This window comes from Erigeron canadensis, chromosome 4 (assembly GCF_010389155.1).
Source record: "Erigeron canadensis isolate Cc75 chromosome 4, C_canadensis_v1, whole genome shotgun sequence".
Lineage (NCBI taxonomy): Eukaryota > Viridiplantae > Streptophyta > Magnoliopsida > Asterales > Asteraceae > Erigeron > Erigeron canadensis.
In genome coordinates this window covers 28709060-28722314 of record NC_057764.1, presented here as the reverse complement: position 1 = coordinate 28722314, position 13255 = coordinate 28709060, and the positions used below count along the sequence as shown (strand labels likewise).

At 33.8% G+C, this 13255-nt stretch overlaps 1 protein-coding gene and 1 long non-coding RNA gene across 2 annotated transcripts; one reads left to right on the top strand and one right to left on the bottom strand.

Moving 5' to 3' along the window:
* Window positions 1-1153: 1153 nt before the first annotated feature.
* LOC122598190 (single-strand DNA endonuclease 1) lies at window positions 1154-7863 on the top strand. Its single transcript, XM_043770794.1, has 13 exons — window positions 1154-1285; window positions 1597-1658; window positions 1756-1883; window positions 2207-2258; window positions 2352-2424; window positions 2939-3012; window positions 3108-3167; window positions 3397-3565; window positions 3931-4030; window positions 4314-4396; window positions 4492-4592; window positions 6818-6948; window positions 7087-7863. Exons 1-13 carry the CDS (start codon window positions 1162-1164, stop codon window positions 7760-7762), a joined length of 1833 nt encoding a protein of 610 aa, XP_043626729.1. The 5' UTR covers window positions 1154-1161; the 3' UTR covers window positions 7763-7863.
* A 2481-nt stretch (window positions 7864-10344) lies between these two features.
* On the bottom strand, window positions 10345-12163 carry LOC122594936. The gene is made up of 3 exons (XR_006323155.1): window positions 12090-12163; window positions 10875-10948; window positions 10345-10651 (listed from the first exon to the last, which is right to left on the bottom strand). It is a non-coding gene; the product is annotated as an uncharacterized LOC122594936 (long non-coding RNA).
* Window positions 12164-13255: the final 1092 nt, after the last annotated feature.

Sequence of the window (13255 nt, the reverse complement as noted above, 5' to 3'; positions counted from 1 at the left end):
ATAATCCTCGTGTTAAAAGTTATATAAAGGAATATCCAAATTACGTTTAATGATATATTACACTGATATATTATAGTATCAGTTAATCTTTTAAAAAATTTCTATTAATCTTTTATATCAATTACTTGTATATCAATAATCAACATCACTCGACGACGCCTCTAGGGCTCTACCACCAACAGTCATCCCCCACCACCACACCGTCGCCGTCACAAACACCGCTATATTGCGCGGATACGTTGCTAGTCTAAAATACCTATAATAGCCTTAACTTTCAATATATTCTTAACTCACACACCACATTTACCCAAAATATCCCTAAAATATTTTCTAACCTTATCAGTCCAAACTATTTCTCTTAGTTTTTTCACTAATTTAAATATTTTTACATAATATAGTTAATTATTTATAATACTTTTAATGAGATTATTTACAAGATACATCTTTTAACCCTTATAATAACTACACTACTCCTTTTACATCAATTACTCACACATTAATAACCACACCGTGACCGCCGCAGCACCGTTGCATTGCATTGCATGGCTACACCGCAGCACCGCCGCAGCACCACATTCGTCTTGGTAGTCTGTACTGTACTCGTAATATGTTTGTTTGGACTTTGGATGGGGAGAAAATAGAAACGCACAGGAGGAACAAAAGCCCAATATCCTTAACTTATATATTTTGTTTTAGTTGGGCCAATTTACTCGAAGAAGGAGTCCAGTAGCGAGCAGCAAAAATAAAGAGAGTTTTTTTCAATAATTTATGTTTCGCAGATCCGTCTCACGAAGGAACAGTAGTGCAATATGCGGCTTGGAGACGAAATCGCATTTTCTATGTGGCAAAATATATAGACTTAAAAATTATTTAAAAGTCATAACATTTTGAAATCTAACGTTCATTTCTTCTTCAACCATTTCAACAAGAATAATTAAAAACCAAAAAAGTAAATAAAAATGGGAGTAAAGAATTTATGGGACATCTTAGAATCTTGCAAGAAAACGCTTCCACTTCACCATCTTCAGTAAGTTCAAGAGATTTCTCACAAACCCTTTTCTTCAATCAATATACTCGTAATTTTCCTGATAAAAAGTTTGTTACTTTTTTTTTTTGTGTTTGTGTAGGAACAAAAGGATATGTATAGATTTATCATGTTGGATGGTTCAATTGGCAAATGTAAACAAATCCCATTGTGCAATGAAAGATAAGCTTTATCTCAAGGGTTTGTTTCACCGAATTCGGGCTTTAATTGCCTTAAATTGTAGCATCATCTTTGTTACAGGTAACCTGCCCTAATTCCCTTTTACTTTTTTTTTTATCTATTTTTAACGGCGAGTTAGTAGTTAGCATTTTAGACACCATAGTGACATTCAATTGGGCAGAATGTGGAACTCGAACCACGCATCTGGGATGAAACCAGTACTCTCAACCCCCCCCCCCCCCCCCCCACCCACACACCCCACCCCCACCCCAATAATCCACTCCTAGAAATGTAGGAAGTGGGATTTGGACCCTGGTGGCTTTTCTTAATTTTTGGAATTTGGTATTTTTCTGAATTGATAGTGTATTTTAATCTGTTATGGTGATGCACAGATGGATCAATTCCGGGCATTAAAGTATCGTCATATAGGAGGCGCTTGCAGTCGGACAATGAGGTAAGATGGAATTTACGCTAGTTACTGTTATGTTTTCGTCTGTGTGCTGTATATGTGGAGTAGTCTTTATTTTTTGATGAATACTTTTGAATTGTAGGGCACTAGAGAAGAACCTTTATCAGACAAAACTACTTCACTTCAGAGGAATATGGGCTCTGAATTCTCATGTATGATAAAAGAGGCCAAGATTCTTGGCTCGGCGTTAGGGGTTCCATGTTTAGACGGGTAAGTTTTCGGGTAAAAGAGTCATGTTGGGTTGACCCAAAACACTTTTTGTCCAATGTTTATATATATTGTTTCAACATTAATCTATCTATGAACTAGAGAGTGTAAATTGTTTTTTTTTTAAATCGTTCTAGAAAAACGCATTGATAAAATATTGCATTCTGGATCTAACAGGATATTGTACTTTGTAACTGATTTTTGTGTAAACTACTAGAATCAATGACAATACATGATGCTTTAGCCTTTGATCCAAAATTTATTAACTATTACCATATGGAGATAAAAATGCAATGAATTAATCTTGTCAACTTCCTGCTAATCAGAATCGAGGAAGGTGAAGCTCAGTGCGCATTATTGGACTCCGAGTCATTATGTGTATGCAAAACACATTTTATTTGTATTCAAATTATAATCTTTGACCTGAACTTCTTGCTAGTACACATTTTTGACAGTATTCGTGGTTTCCAGGATGGATGTTTCTCTTCAGACTCGGATACCTTTCTCTTTGGAGCAACAACAGTGTACAGAGATATATGCCTAGGTTAGCATACGTGACTTTCTTTTTCAATCATATACTTATAGAAAGGTGGCAAAAAGAGCAGGCAAGGAGAGTTGGTCATGGGGCAAAACAAGTCTTTTTTTAAATGTCAATTCCTCATAGATTTCTACTCGTTTGGACTTGAACCCACAACCTCTTTGCTGATAAACTATCTCTATACCATTATGACCATATAAATATGACCTTTCTATAACAATAGGGCCTTTGGTCTAATGGTACGGATGTGGTTCATCAACACTTCAGTAATATTTACACCAAATTTAGAAGTTTCAATGCATCGAAAGTGCAATTATGTGACTTTGAACCACACGACATGAAATTGCATATGGAAGGTTTTTCATTAGAAATCAGTAACATAGATTTATAGTTGTGTAAACAATGTTAGCTAATTTTGTATATTCTACTCATCCAAATATATAATCCAAAACGGACTATATATGAGTTGAGTATGTTTTTCATTATGGTTGCATGGTGCTAATATTTTTACTTTCTGTAGGAGAAGGTGGTTATGTTGTTTGTTATGAAATGGCTGACATTGAGAAGAAACTTGGATTTGGAAGAAATTCGTTGGTAAGAAATTCAATGACAAAATCTCAAATATTTTCGGGATACAATTATTCTCTACTGAACAGATTTGAGCTCACTTAAGTTGCTATGGTCTTCAGATTGCACTAGCTGTCCTTCTTGGTAGTGATTACTCATCGGGTGTCCGTGGGGTTGGTCCAGTAAGTTTGAAACTTTTATCATGTATTTGTTAGTTCTTCGATGACTTTTTATTAATCGCTTTTAATATTAGTATGTAAGAATCAGGTTTATAGGTATAATTTTTATTATTATTGATAACGGGAGAATAAGGGTTACATATATAGAGTGAATATTTACACTCTAAACCTCTAAGAATAATAATACTTAAATACATAAACTAATTGTCTAATAGTATGGACTGATATGCAGGAATTGGCATGCAAGATTGTTAAATCGTTGGGTGAAGCTGCAGTGCTTCATAAACTTGCATCAGAAGACTTGTCACTTTTAAAGAAGGCAAATTGTTCCAAGAAATGTAATCAAGTATGTGTGTTCAATGATAAAGAGAACATCCCTCCTCATGCATCCAACATTAATGGTAAATACCCTATATGATTCCATTTTTTATTTTTAAAAATTAATTGTTCCAAAATGGTAAACAAGTTATCTATCGTATTGTTTAAGTTCTATCTCTAACTAAATCTTGAAGATAGTCAACACTCCCTAGCAGATTGTTATGTGTTCGACTCTGGTAATATTGAAATGACAAGAAATCATGAATAATGAGAAATAGTGATTTTAGCTTGAAATCTTCTTAAAGAGGAAATATTGTTTATCTTTATACGATGTCTAATACTCGAAATCTCAAAAGTTATCAAGGAACCATCCAGAGTTTATTTATAGTTTTTTAACTTAGTATAAGATGAAAAGAGTGGTCTAATTTATCACGTGTTCTTTTCGTAGGACCTAAAGGTAATTTAACAAGGAATAATCAGTTTCAGCAGGTGATGGATGCATATCTCAAACCGAAATGCCATTCCGCTGACTCTCAAATGGTTCAGAGGTATGTCATGCTGTTTTATATGTCTCAGTTTAAGTGTTTATGATTCTGGTTATAATGATTATGTAATCTTCCAAATGATCAACAATGATAAATCAGGCAGAATTTACCAAAGAACACCAAATTGCGATCAACCTATAATTACATATAGATTCCCAGTTTTAGTCAAATACTGATTATTCATTCTAATCGACTGATTATGGTTCTGAGTTGTAATCGTGACTTTGAAAGACATCTAAACACTGTTAGCGGTAAACATGTGACTTTTGGTTTACTTTCGTTAAAGGGTTCTTGGTGTCCATCCATTTCAACGGATCATGCTTCAACGGACATGTCATCGATATTTTGAGTGGCCTGCGGAGAAAACAGGTCCATTGTATTTCTTAAATGATCCTTTCTGTTTTTCAAATAAACTTCCAAAAGAGTAGGGTTTTCCTCTCATTATATTGTTTTTTGTCGATTAGATGAGTATATTCTTCCAAAGATTGCCGAAAGAGAATTGAGACGATTTGCAAACTTGCGATTTGCTTCTTCTAACCTGGGAGTTCAGCTTCCTCTAGACAAGGTAATACTCTAACCTTCTTAAGTTGGATTAGCATTTTCGATAAGAGGGCATATGCCCTTTAGAAAATTTATATATAAAGAAATGAAATATGTACACTCTATTATGGCATTCTCGATAAGTTGGATTAGCATTTTCGATAAGAGGGCATATGCCCTTCAGAAAATTTGTAATAATGAAATACCTTATTACAAACTGGAACAAAAAGAAATGAAAATTGAGCATTAAAAGGCCCATTATTTGACAATCTTCTGCATTCATAGGCCCATCTCTTTTCTTTATTAATCCGAAAATCCCTTAGGCCAATATCCTATTTACTAGTTAGCCCACCAAGCCATAAAGCATCATATATCCAATCCATAAACCTTAACATCATAACTGATCCATAACGAACTTTAAACCCCTGATAATGAATAATTAAAACCGTTCAAAACATAACCTCTTTTTCCTTTTTAGCACCAATGATGTCTAAGAAATCAGAAAACCAAACTTGATTCTTAAACACAAATAGTACAACCTTCAAGCAAATCTTCATAACATGATCTAAGCAAACTTTACCCAAAAACAAATTCCTCAGAACTTAAGCATTAACAACCATTCCCTCCAAATAGTTAATTCTCTTTGACTTTTGAGAGTCAGCTTTCCTTCAGAAAATGTATACACACTGCTGTTGTCAACATAAACAATTTCTCTCAATGTAAATCTCATTAATACCAATTTCCCTTTGCTACAACATAAATGCACTAAAAATTCTGCTCTTACTACCTTCCATAAATCACTTCTGTCCCATTCACTTAAGACAGTCAATCCGTCCATACCAAATCCAATTTCTGCTATGCAGAATACTAAAATCTCTCCTTGAAAATAATTCTAACCCTCTGCTTCATAAAATTTTAATCCAAAATTATAACAAACCTCAACCATAAAATCAGAAAATGTAAAAATAAAAAAACTATCTTCCCCTTAATCCATTCACCAATAATAAAACCAAACCAACCGAAAACCAGGAGAAACCAGAGCCAAGACCCCAAAAAACAGACAGACAAACAGGACACATGACACAAAGTTCTAGTCTCCCACCAACACCATAATAACCATAGACAAGTAAAAACAGATACTTGCCTCAAAGAACAAGTGTTCATGACTATCAGCCTGCCTATGACAAAAAAACACATTTTAACTCATTTTGAACCTCAAAAACATCAAATTTGTCCTAATTACATGCTCTAATGTTTGGAAATCTGGTTATATGTGGATATACAAAATAATGTGATCAGCTTGCTATTATATTTTTGTGGTGCCCCAAAGTAATTATTCTTAATTGCATTTCTATGTGTGATATTCAGAGGATCAATGGTCCTATGAATAGATGGATGTTAGAAAACCCTTGTAATTAATGCTTGCTATGACCAGCTTTCTATGTATGTAATTACATATTTGTGGTGCCACATTCGCCACCCTATGCTTGTAGCCTCAAGGACCTTATCGCTGCAGGGCGCCACACGCTATGTCAAACCAAGAGGTTTATAGGAAATTCTATATGAACACTAAGTGTCTCCATGGATGCATGTTTGAAAACAAATTTTGTTTTATAAAACTCTTGTAAATTTGTTTGGAAATTTCACTCTTCTAATTTATCACGAACACTCTCACACAGTGTAAATAATAAAAAAAAAAAAACTTATCAATTGGTAAAAGATGGTGATACGTAGTGATAAAGGTACAAATGTAAGACCTTTAAAGTTGTAACAACCTGACCTGGACCAAAAAGGACAGTCATTACCCAGCCCGCCTGACATGTTCAATTTGTCACCCCAATACATATGGTTTGCATCCTGTATTTTCCACTTCCTAGTATCATGCACGTTACATGAAGCTAATGCATTTCTCTTGGTAAAAAAAAAACTTAAAAGGAAAAAAATAATATATTAATATTTTATTAGCGTATATATACTCTAGTTGAAAATCAAGAGAAGGTGTCTTTTTACTCTCTTTAAAAAGTTGACCTAATGAAGCATCATACTCGGCTATTGTAACTAACTAATCATTATTCTCTCTTTGTTGGGCCATGTGTGAACTAGTCCCCCTTCTGCTATCCTAAGAGATAACCATATCGAGCCATTAATAAAAATATGGTTGAAATTGCAACTTCTAGAGTTTACTTAAATTTGAAAGGATTCCGTCTTAAATCAAGTTTTCTGACAGTTTTGAACCTATCATATCTTCAGATGCCAGTGAAATGTCCGATTTCTGAAATAGTTAAGCGCAGACAAGCTCAGGGTAAAGAATGCTTTGAAGTTTTGTGGGAGGACATTGATGGACTTGCTAGCTCTATTGTACCAGGTGATCTAGTCAAGAGGTAATAACTAGTAAGCATAATTTTCATTATTGTTATTGTGATTTGCGTGTTGATAATTTCAAGAACTACTTCTTGGATATATGTCAACAACATTGTTCATTTGACTCATTTCCACCACTTAAATTTTTCCTGAAACAGTGCATGTTTGGAAAAGATAGTGGAATTTGAAGAAAATTTAGCTGAGAAAAAGAAGCCAAAACCACGAAAACCGAGACTAAAGAAAACTGATAATAACAAATCTGTCGACAAAGTTGACCTAAAGCTCCAAGAACTATTGCTTGAAATTGAAGGTACAAGATCTCATAGTCAAAACTATGGGTTACACGACACGCCACTGGTCAAGACAAGGCCAAACAACGAGGAAATCTACCAGTTAATTGATGAGCCACTTGTCAGCACAAGGCCAAACATTGAGGAAAACTATCAGTTACTCGATGGACCACTCGATGTACCATTGTTCACTCAAATCAATCACATAGAGAAAAACTATCAGTTACTCGATGAGCCAATGGGCAACATGAGGTCAGACCATGAGAAAGTTAAAATGACAGAAAAGCCTGCAGACAGTTGTGATATTGAGCCAAAGATTGTGAATCTATCAACGCCTTTGACAATGAAAGGAAATAGAATAGTTGATACAGAGATAGTTGATCTTTTAAGCCCGCTTTCACTTGATTGTCTATCAAAACATCATCAAAATGATGCTGATGTGATTGATTTGAGTGAATCAGACATGGACGTGTCGCCTGAACATGCGAAAAAGGCCAAAGAACTTAGATTATTTGTAGCTAAAATCAAGGGCGAATGGTCTTGATGTTCATTTATTAGTAACTAAGCTTACTTTAACTAATTGTTGGACACTACTACTAACTGATTTTGAGATTATAAATAATCTATTCGGTTTGGTTCTAAAACTTTTAAGATTCAAATATTATAAGTATTCAACTTGATGCTCAAAAGCTAAAGCCAAGAAGCATACTGGTACGATTCTCCTAGGCATATGAAACCAACCTAGGAAGTTAGTCTTGCATGGAATCATTGATTTTTTTTGAAAGGTAGATTTCATTCTCTACTAGCCTGGTGCCCGCGCGTTGCGGCGGTTAAACGGTGATGACAATATAAAACATGTGAGGTGAGACGACAAAGATAATTGCAAGCTAAACACTTGTATTAAGAAGCCTATATACTTGCTACATTGTCAAGGAGGAGCTTATACAACTTTATGCACTTTTAGAAAATAGGGAATTAACATTGAGAAACATACTTGATGGCTTATCTAAACGAAAGCAGGGTATGACATCCGAAGCTAGCATTCTGTTTGTGATTAATATGAATGTGTTGTTATTTAGTTTTATTATATACTTTCTGTTTTTAAGCTGGTTTTTGTATGTAACTCGTGGAATGAAGATGTTTTGCTATGGAAACAATTGAATGGAGATGTGAAGGATCTTCGTACATAATGGGAAGAATTCAAAGAGGTCGAAAAAAGTTGCCCTTCCGCTTGTTGAAGGTAGAGAATAGTCGAGTAAAGATTGTGTGTTGATCGCTGAGAAAGCATCCGAGTGGAAGAAGGCTTTTGACCATTTAATTAAACATTTATAGATGTGTTTCTTACTTCTTAGTTATGAACTTTGAACATTAATTTTTTAATTTTTTTTTATCTTACTAAAAGTACTTTTAAATATGAGAATAACAATCTCGTCATATACGATGTCTTTGCTTGTCTTGTATGGAGATTACAGCCAACATCTTTTTATGGGCGACCCATTTGTCATGTCTTCATTATACATTATGATATCGCCTTGACATTGTTTTCATTTTGGTTGATCGTTGCAATTGCAGTGGATTACGGCAAGTCTATTGAGAGATGCTTGTCTTAAGCATGGCAAGTGCCATGACAAGTCAAATTCAATAAGACCATCTTTAACCCATCACACTGAAACTCAGTTTATTGATGTCACATCAGCAATACACTGACTCACCACACTGAACCAGTTTTAACATTAACATCCACACTGAATTTTCAGTTTATTCGTACCACATCATAATTTATATTATTATTATTAAAACATTATATCAAATAAAAAACATATTTTGATAAACTAAAAAACACATTTCACTAATTATAATAAAAGATTATACTAAAACACAAAAACACTAAAATTAAAAATTAAAACACAAAATAAATAAATAAAAGACAGAGATAAAATTAAAGAATAAAGTGGTAAAAAAACATTAAAACTTATATTACTATTTTAAAATAGTTCATGGGGTAAAATGAAAACTTATATCAAATACCAAAGCTTTACATCTTGCCATCTAAATCGTCGTCTTCTACATCCCAATTCCCAAACCTGCAACTCACAAAGCTTTGAGATTTTTCTTTCTTCCATACGATAGGAGTAGTAAACAAAACAAAAGAAATAACATTAAAAACATTAAAACTTATATTACTATTTTATAATAGTTCAGCGCGATAGCCACCAATTTGGGCGAATACGCCGACGAATACGCCGGATGCATTAACCCTCCACGCCGGAAAGTCGACGTATTGAATGGAATACACTGGGAATACATCGAGCGTTAAAGATGGTCTAAGGGCTGGCAGTTGAGTACAGAAGCCTCTATAACAGAAAATTTGAGTATGTGTTACATCATACAGGTAGTAATTTCCACACGGGTCAAATTGTTTTAACTAAAAAGAATTGCTTTATTGATTTAGTTCACGTGGTAGGGATCAGGGAATATCTCTATTTGCTTGTAAAAGAAAAAAGGCAACATAGCACCTCAAGCACAGGTATCTTCGACGACAAAGGTTTGACATTCAAATATTTCTAGAATGCCAAGGCCAGGGGTTCGAGTGACCTGAAATTAAGCAGGTGAACACTAAAATCATAAGCTGAAAATAAAGCATTTGTTACTAATATTTCAGTTACGATCCAGTATAAAAGGATCTTAAGACGGTGCAATAGTGTAAACCACAATTTGGTCGGCTTGTAACTTGTAACCAATTTGACGTTTATAAATTTTAGCTAAATCCTAATAAGTTATCCATACTCATGCATTGTCATATGGGTCAAAAATGCACAACCGACTTACAAACGGTTACATTCTAAGTACATTTCCGAAAAAAGCCAACCTACCCATTTTGATATATCTAAAAGTGATCCTTGTAGTCATGCAACGGTTTGTATGCATATATTAAGCTAGAGCTTGTTATTAGTACGAAATAGTAAGCTAAGCTAACTTGAACAAAATGAGCATGCGGCGTCAGATAGACCAGGAGTAAAACTGCAACCTGAATAAACAGTAAACCAAAACATTAAATGAAGACATTTTAACAATTAGATGTTAGCTAGAAGCACGCACCTTCTGTAATCTATAGCTCGTGTCACAATTAATGCCAGAAATTCAACTTCTCAACAATTTCTTATTCGTGCAAACAATAGATCCTCACATAACTACACTAACTTGACCGTTTATTTTCTGTCTTTACATAAAGTTAAAGATCAATGTGCTATAGAAATAAACTATCGACAGTAAAACGAAACCAAAGCCGAAGAGGGTAAGGTTAATAGCGTCTCAGAACTCAGAAGTGAAATTTGATGCATTGGCTTCCCTTGTTCCATCATCATTTGTCACAAATGCAACTCTCTCTGGCTTGACAGATTAGTATAAGCTTCCCTTTTGCCATTGTAAATACCTATAAAAATACACAAAGACAACAATAAGCCAATAAAAGATAGTTGCAGCAACGCATCGGACTAAGTTGCATGATTGAACCTAGTAACACCAAGATAAATCGAAGCACTCCTACTAAATTCGGTCATAGAAAGAACGTTAAAACCATTATTCCCAATAATTTCATAAACGAAGATCATAATAAGAACAAATTCAGTAATATAATGAAAACTTTCGTATCTTACCTTCTTAAGTGGGCAACAAATTCTTGACGAATCATGGGCTTCATAATCTCGAGCTCGTCATTAGAGTTCTGAAGCTACAAAAATAGTAACCTGTCAAATGATATTATTATGTCAAAGTAATAACTATATTCAACTCTTTCGAAGTAAAATTGTTAACGGAAAGTTGATATGAGTTGAGTATCTCTAATACTTAAGTGCAGCCAAGTCGTAAACTCGAGCTGCTTTCTCTTCCCTATCATAAGCCCTGAAGTTGAGTCAATACTTTTAAGGGATTAGTTTCCTGGAATGTAACTATCTTTGACCAAATGTCTATCGTATGAAAAAACTAAAGTTATGTGTATTGTATGTAAGCAACTCGAAAAAATGTTTATTGTATGTAAGAAAACATACGTGGCAACCATATACAGGTGTCACTTGTCAGATTTTAATTGGTTGAAACGAAATTCTTACATACAATAAACATTATTTCGAGTTATTTACATACAATACACACAACTTTAGTTATTTCCTACTATAAACATTCATTCAAAGTTTCTTACATTCCAGGAAACTAATCCCTACTTTTAATAATATAACACTTGAGTAAACTCATATGAGTGTTAATTTACTAAGCAAAGTAGCATGAGATTACAAGTTCATGAAAATGGGTGTGGCCTTGGAACGGTCTAATAGATACTTGTACCAATAGTACTTAGTGCAAATAACTTATACTGGGTGAAAGGCGATAGCATTGTACATATAATTCACCTTACTGATCTTGCCGATCAAGAGAATCACAAATCAGCACATAAAAACCCACGGTTATCAAGTTGGAAAAATGACATATAAAAACTCACGGTCCTCATGCTTCCAATTGTAAACACATAAAACATCTTGTACTCCTAAACAACATTGAATAAAGAAAAACATAAATCTTTAGCAGCAACGTTTCTCATAAATAAGCAGGTCATAGGTACGGATCTTAATCCAAAATACAACATATGCATAGAGTGTTAACAGCTAGAAATAGTTTAAGCACATCCAAAAGTATCTCTTTACTAACATGTTTAGTTGATTTTATTTTTTTTAATTGTTTTGAAAAGAAAAAAAAACATATCCCAAATGCATATATAACAAACACTTATACATCACAAAAAACTCATGTAATCTATATACGCAAAAAAAAAGAAACGATGAAAGAAATTAAGTATTGGCGGTGTTTAGGATTTTTGTTACCTTTGTACTCGAAACGACATGCGGATGGTGGCGTTTGAATGATGGCGTCTCCCCGTTATAGATTTATAGATATATATTACCCCACAAAAGAGGGCGGAACGTATACAATACTTATGATACATTGAATATACTTATATACACCTTATCCTTCCAACTCAAACTATTTTTCTTTGACCTTCCATCATACCATCTAAAGCTAAAAACTTTAATCATCATGACAATCTTCCTAACATTGACTTTACAAAATTACAATTAGAGAATTTGTGTTCGTTCCTGGCATTCTATAAATACCAACATGTTACCATTACAATTCTTTTGAATATCTTTTTGGTTTTTTTTTCTTAGCCCGGCGGTACAACTTGGGGTGCAAAGGGGCAAATGTCCCACTCAAAATTTAGATTTTGTCATGTATATTTAATTTTTTTTTATCTATTTTTTAAAAAAATTCTATAAGTTTTAGCATTTTGATCCCTTTTATATTTATCTTTCACGAATTTTTTAATTTTACCCCATTAAGATTTTTTCTGGTACTGCAAGTAACCCGATGTAACTATGGATATTAGCTAAATCCTTCATAGAGAACACAACAATTTGACTCACCTTACACCAAGTACCAACATTCATAATGGCCATATACTTCACTTTGTAATTACTCAATTGACATTATCAGTGATTTCTTTATTACTAAATTGGGAGATATTTTTTTTTGACATTTTCTTAAGCAATGTCCTTAAGCATTATTATAGTGTTGTTTTTCTAACATTTCTTGTATAGTCACTTAAATACAGTATGTGTAGTCAATTCTCTTCAAACTATTCTATTTTGTATCATCACATTAAGAAATCAAACCTTTTCTTTGTTTTATTTATAGCATCGTTAATAATTACATTATTTTTATCGTAAACAAAAAATATTTTCAAAACACCTCAAGCGTTGACAAATATAAACGAGAGTTTAGACTTTTATATATTACTTTCCAGTGTTAAACTGCTACTCAGAAGTCAAGAATGAAAGACCAAAATGATTATCAGGTGGTTAGGCCCATCTAGAATCTCACATGCTTAAAATTTATTAGGGCGTTGGCATCGGACGCAATATGAATGTGTGGTCACTGTGGCACCACCTCGCCACACCGTCGCCAACCCCTTACCACGCGTCGTGGCTTC

Excerpts from the sequence above, each read along its gene's own strand:
- LOC122598190 (XM_043770794.1), top strand. The coding sequence starts at position 1,162 with ATGGTTCAATTGGCAAATGTAAACAAATCCCATTGTGCAATGAAAGAT. Across the intron at positions 3,013-3,107 it reads GATTTGGAAGAAATTCGTTG|ATTGCACTAGCTGTCCTTCT; the intron begins GTAAGAAATTCA and ends TATGGTCTTCAG. Across the intron at positions 6,949-7,086 it reads CCAGGTGATCTAGTCAAGAG|TGCATGTTTGGAAAAGATAG; the intron begins GTAATAACTAGT and ends TTCCTGAAACAG.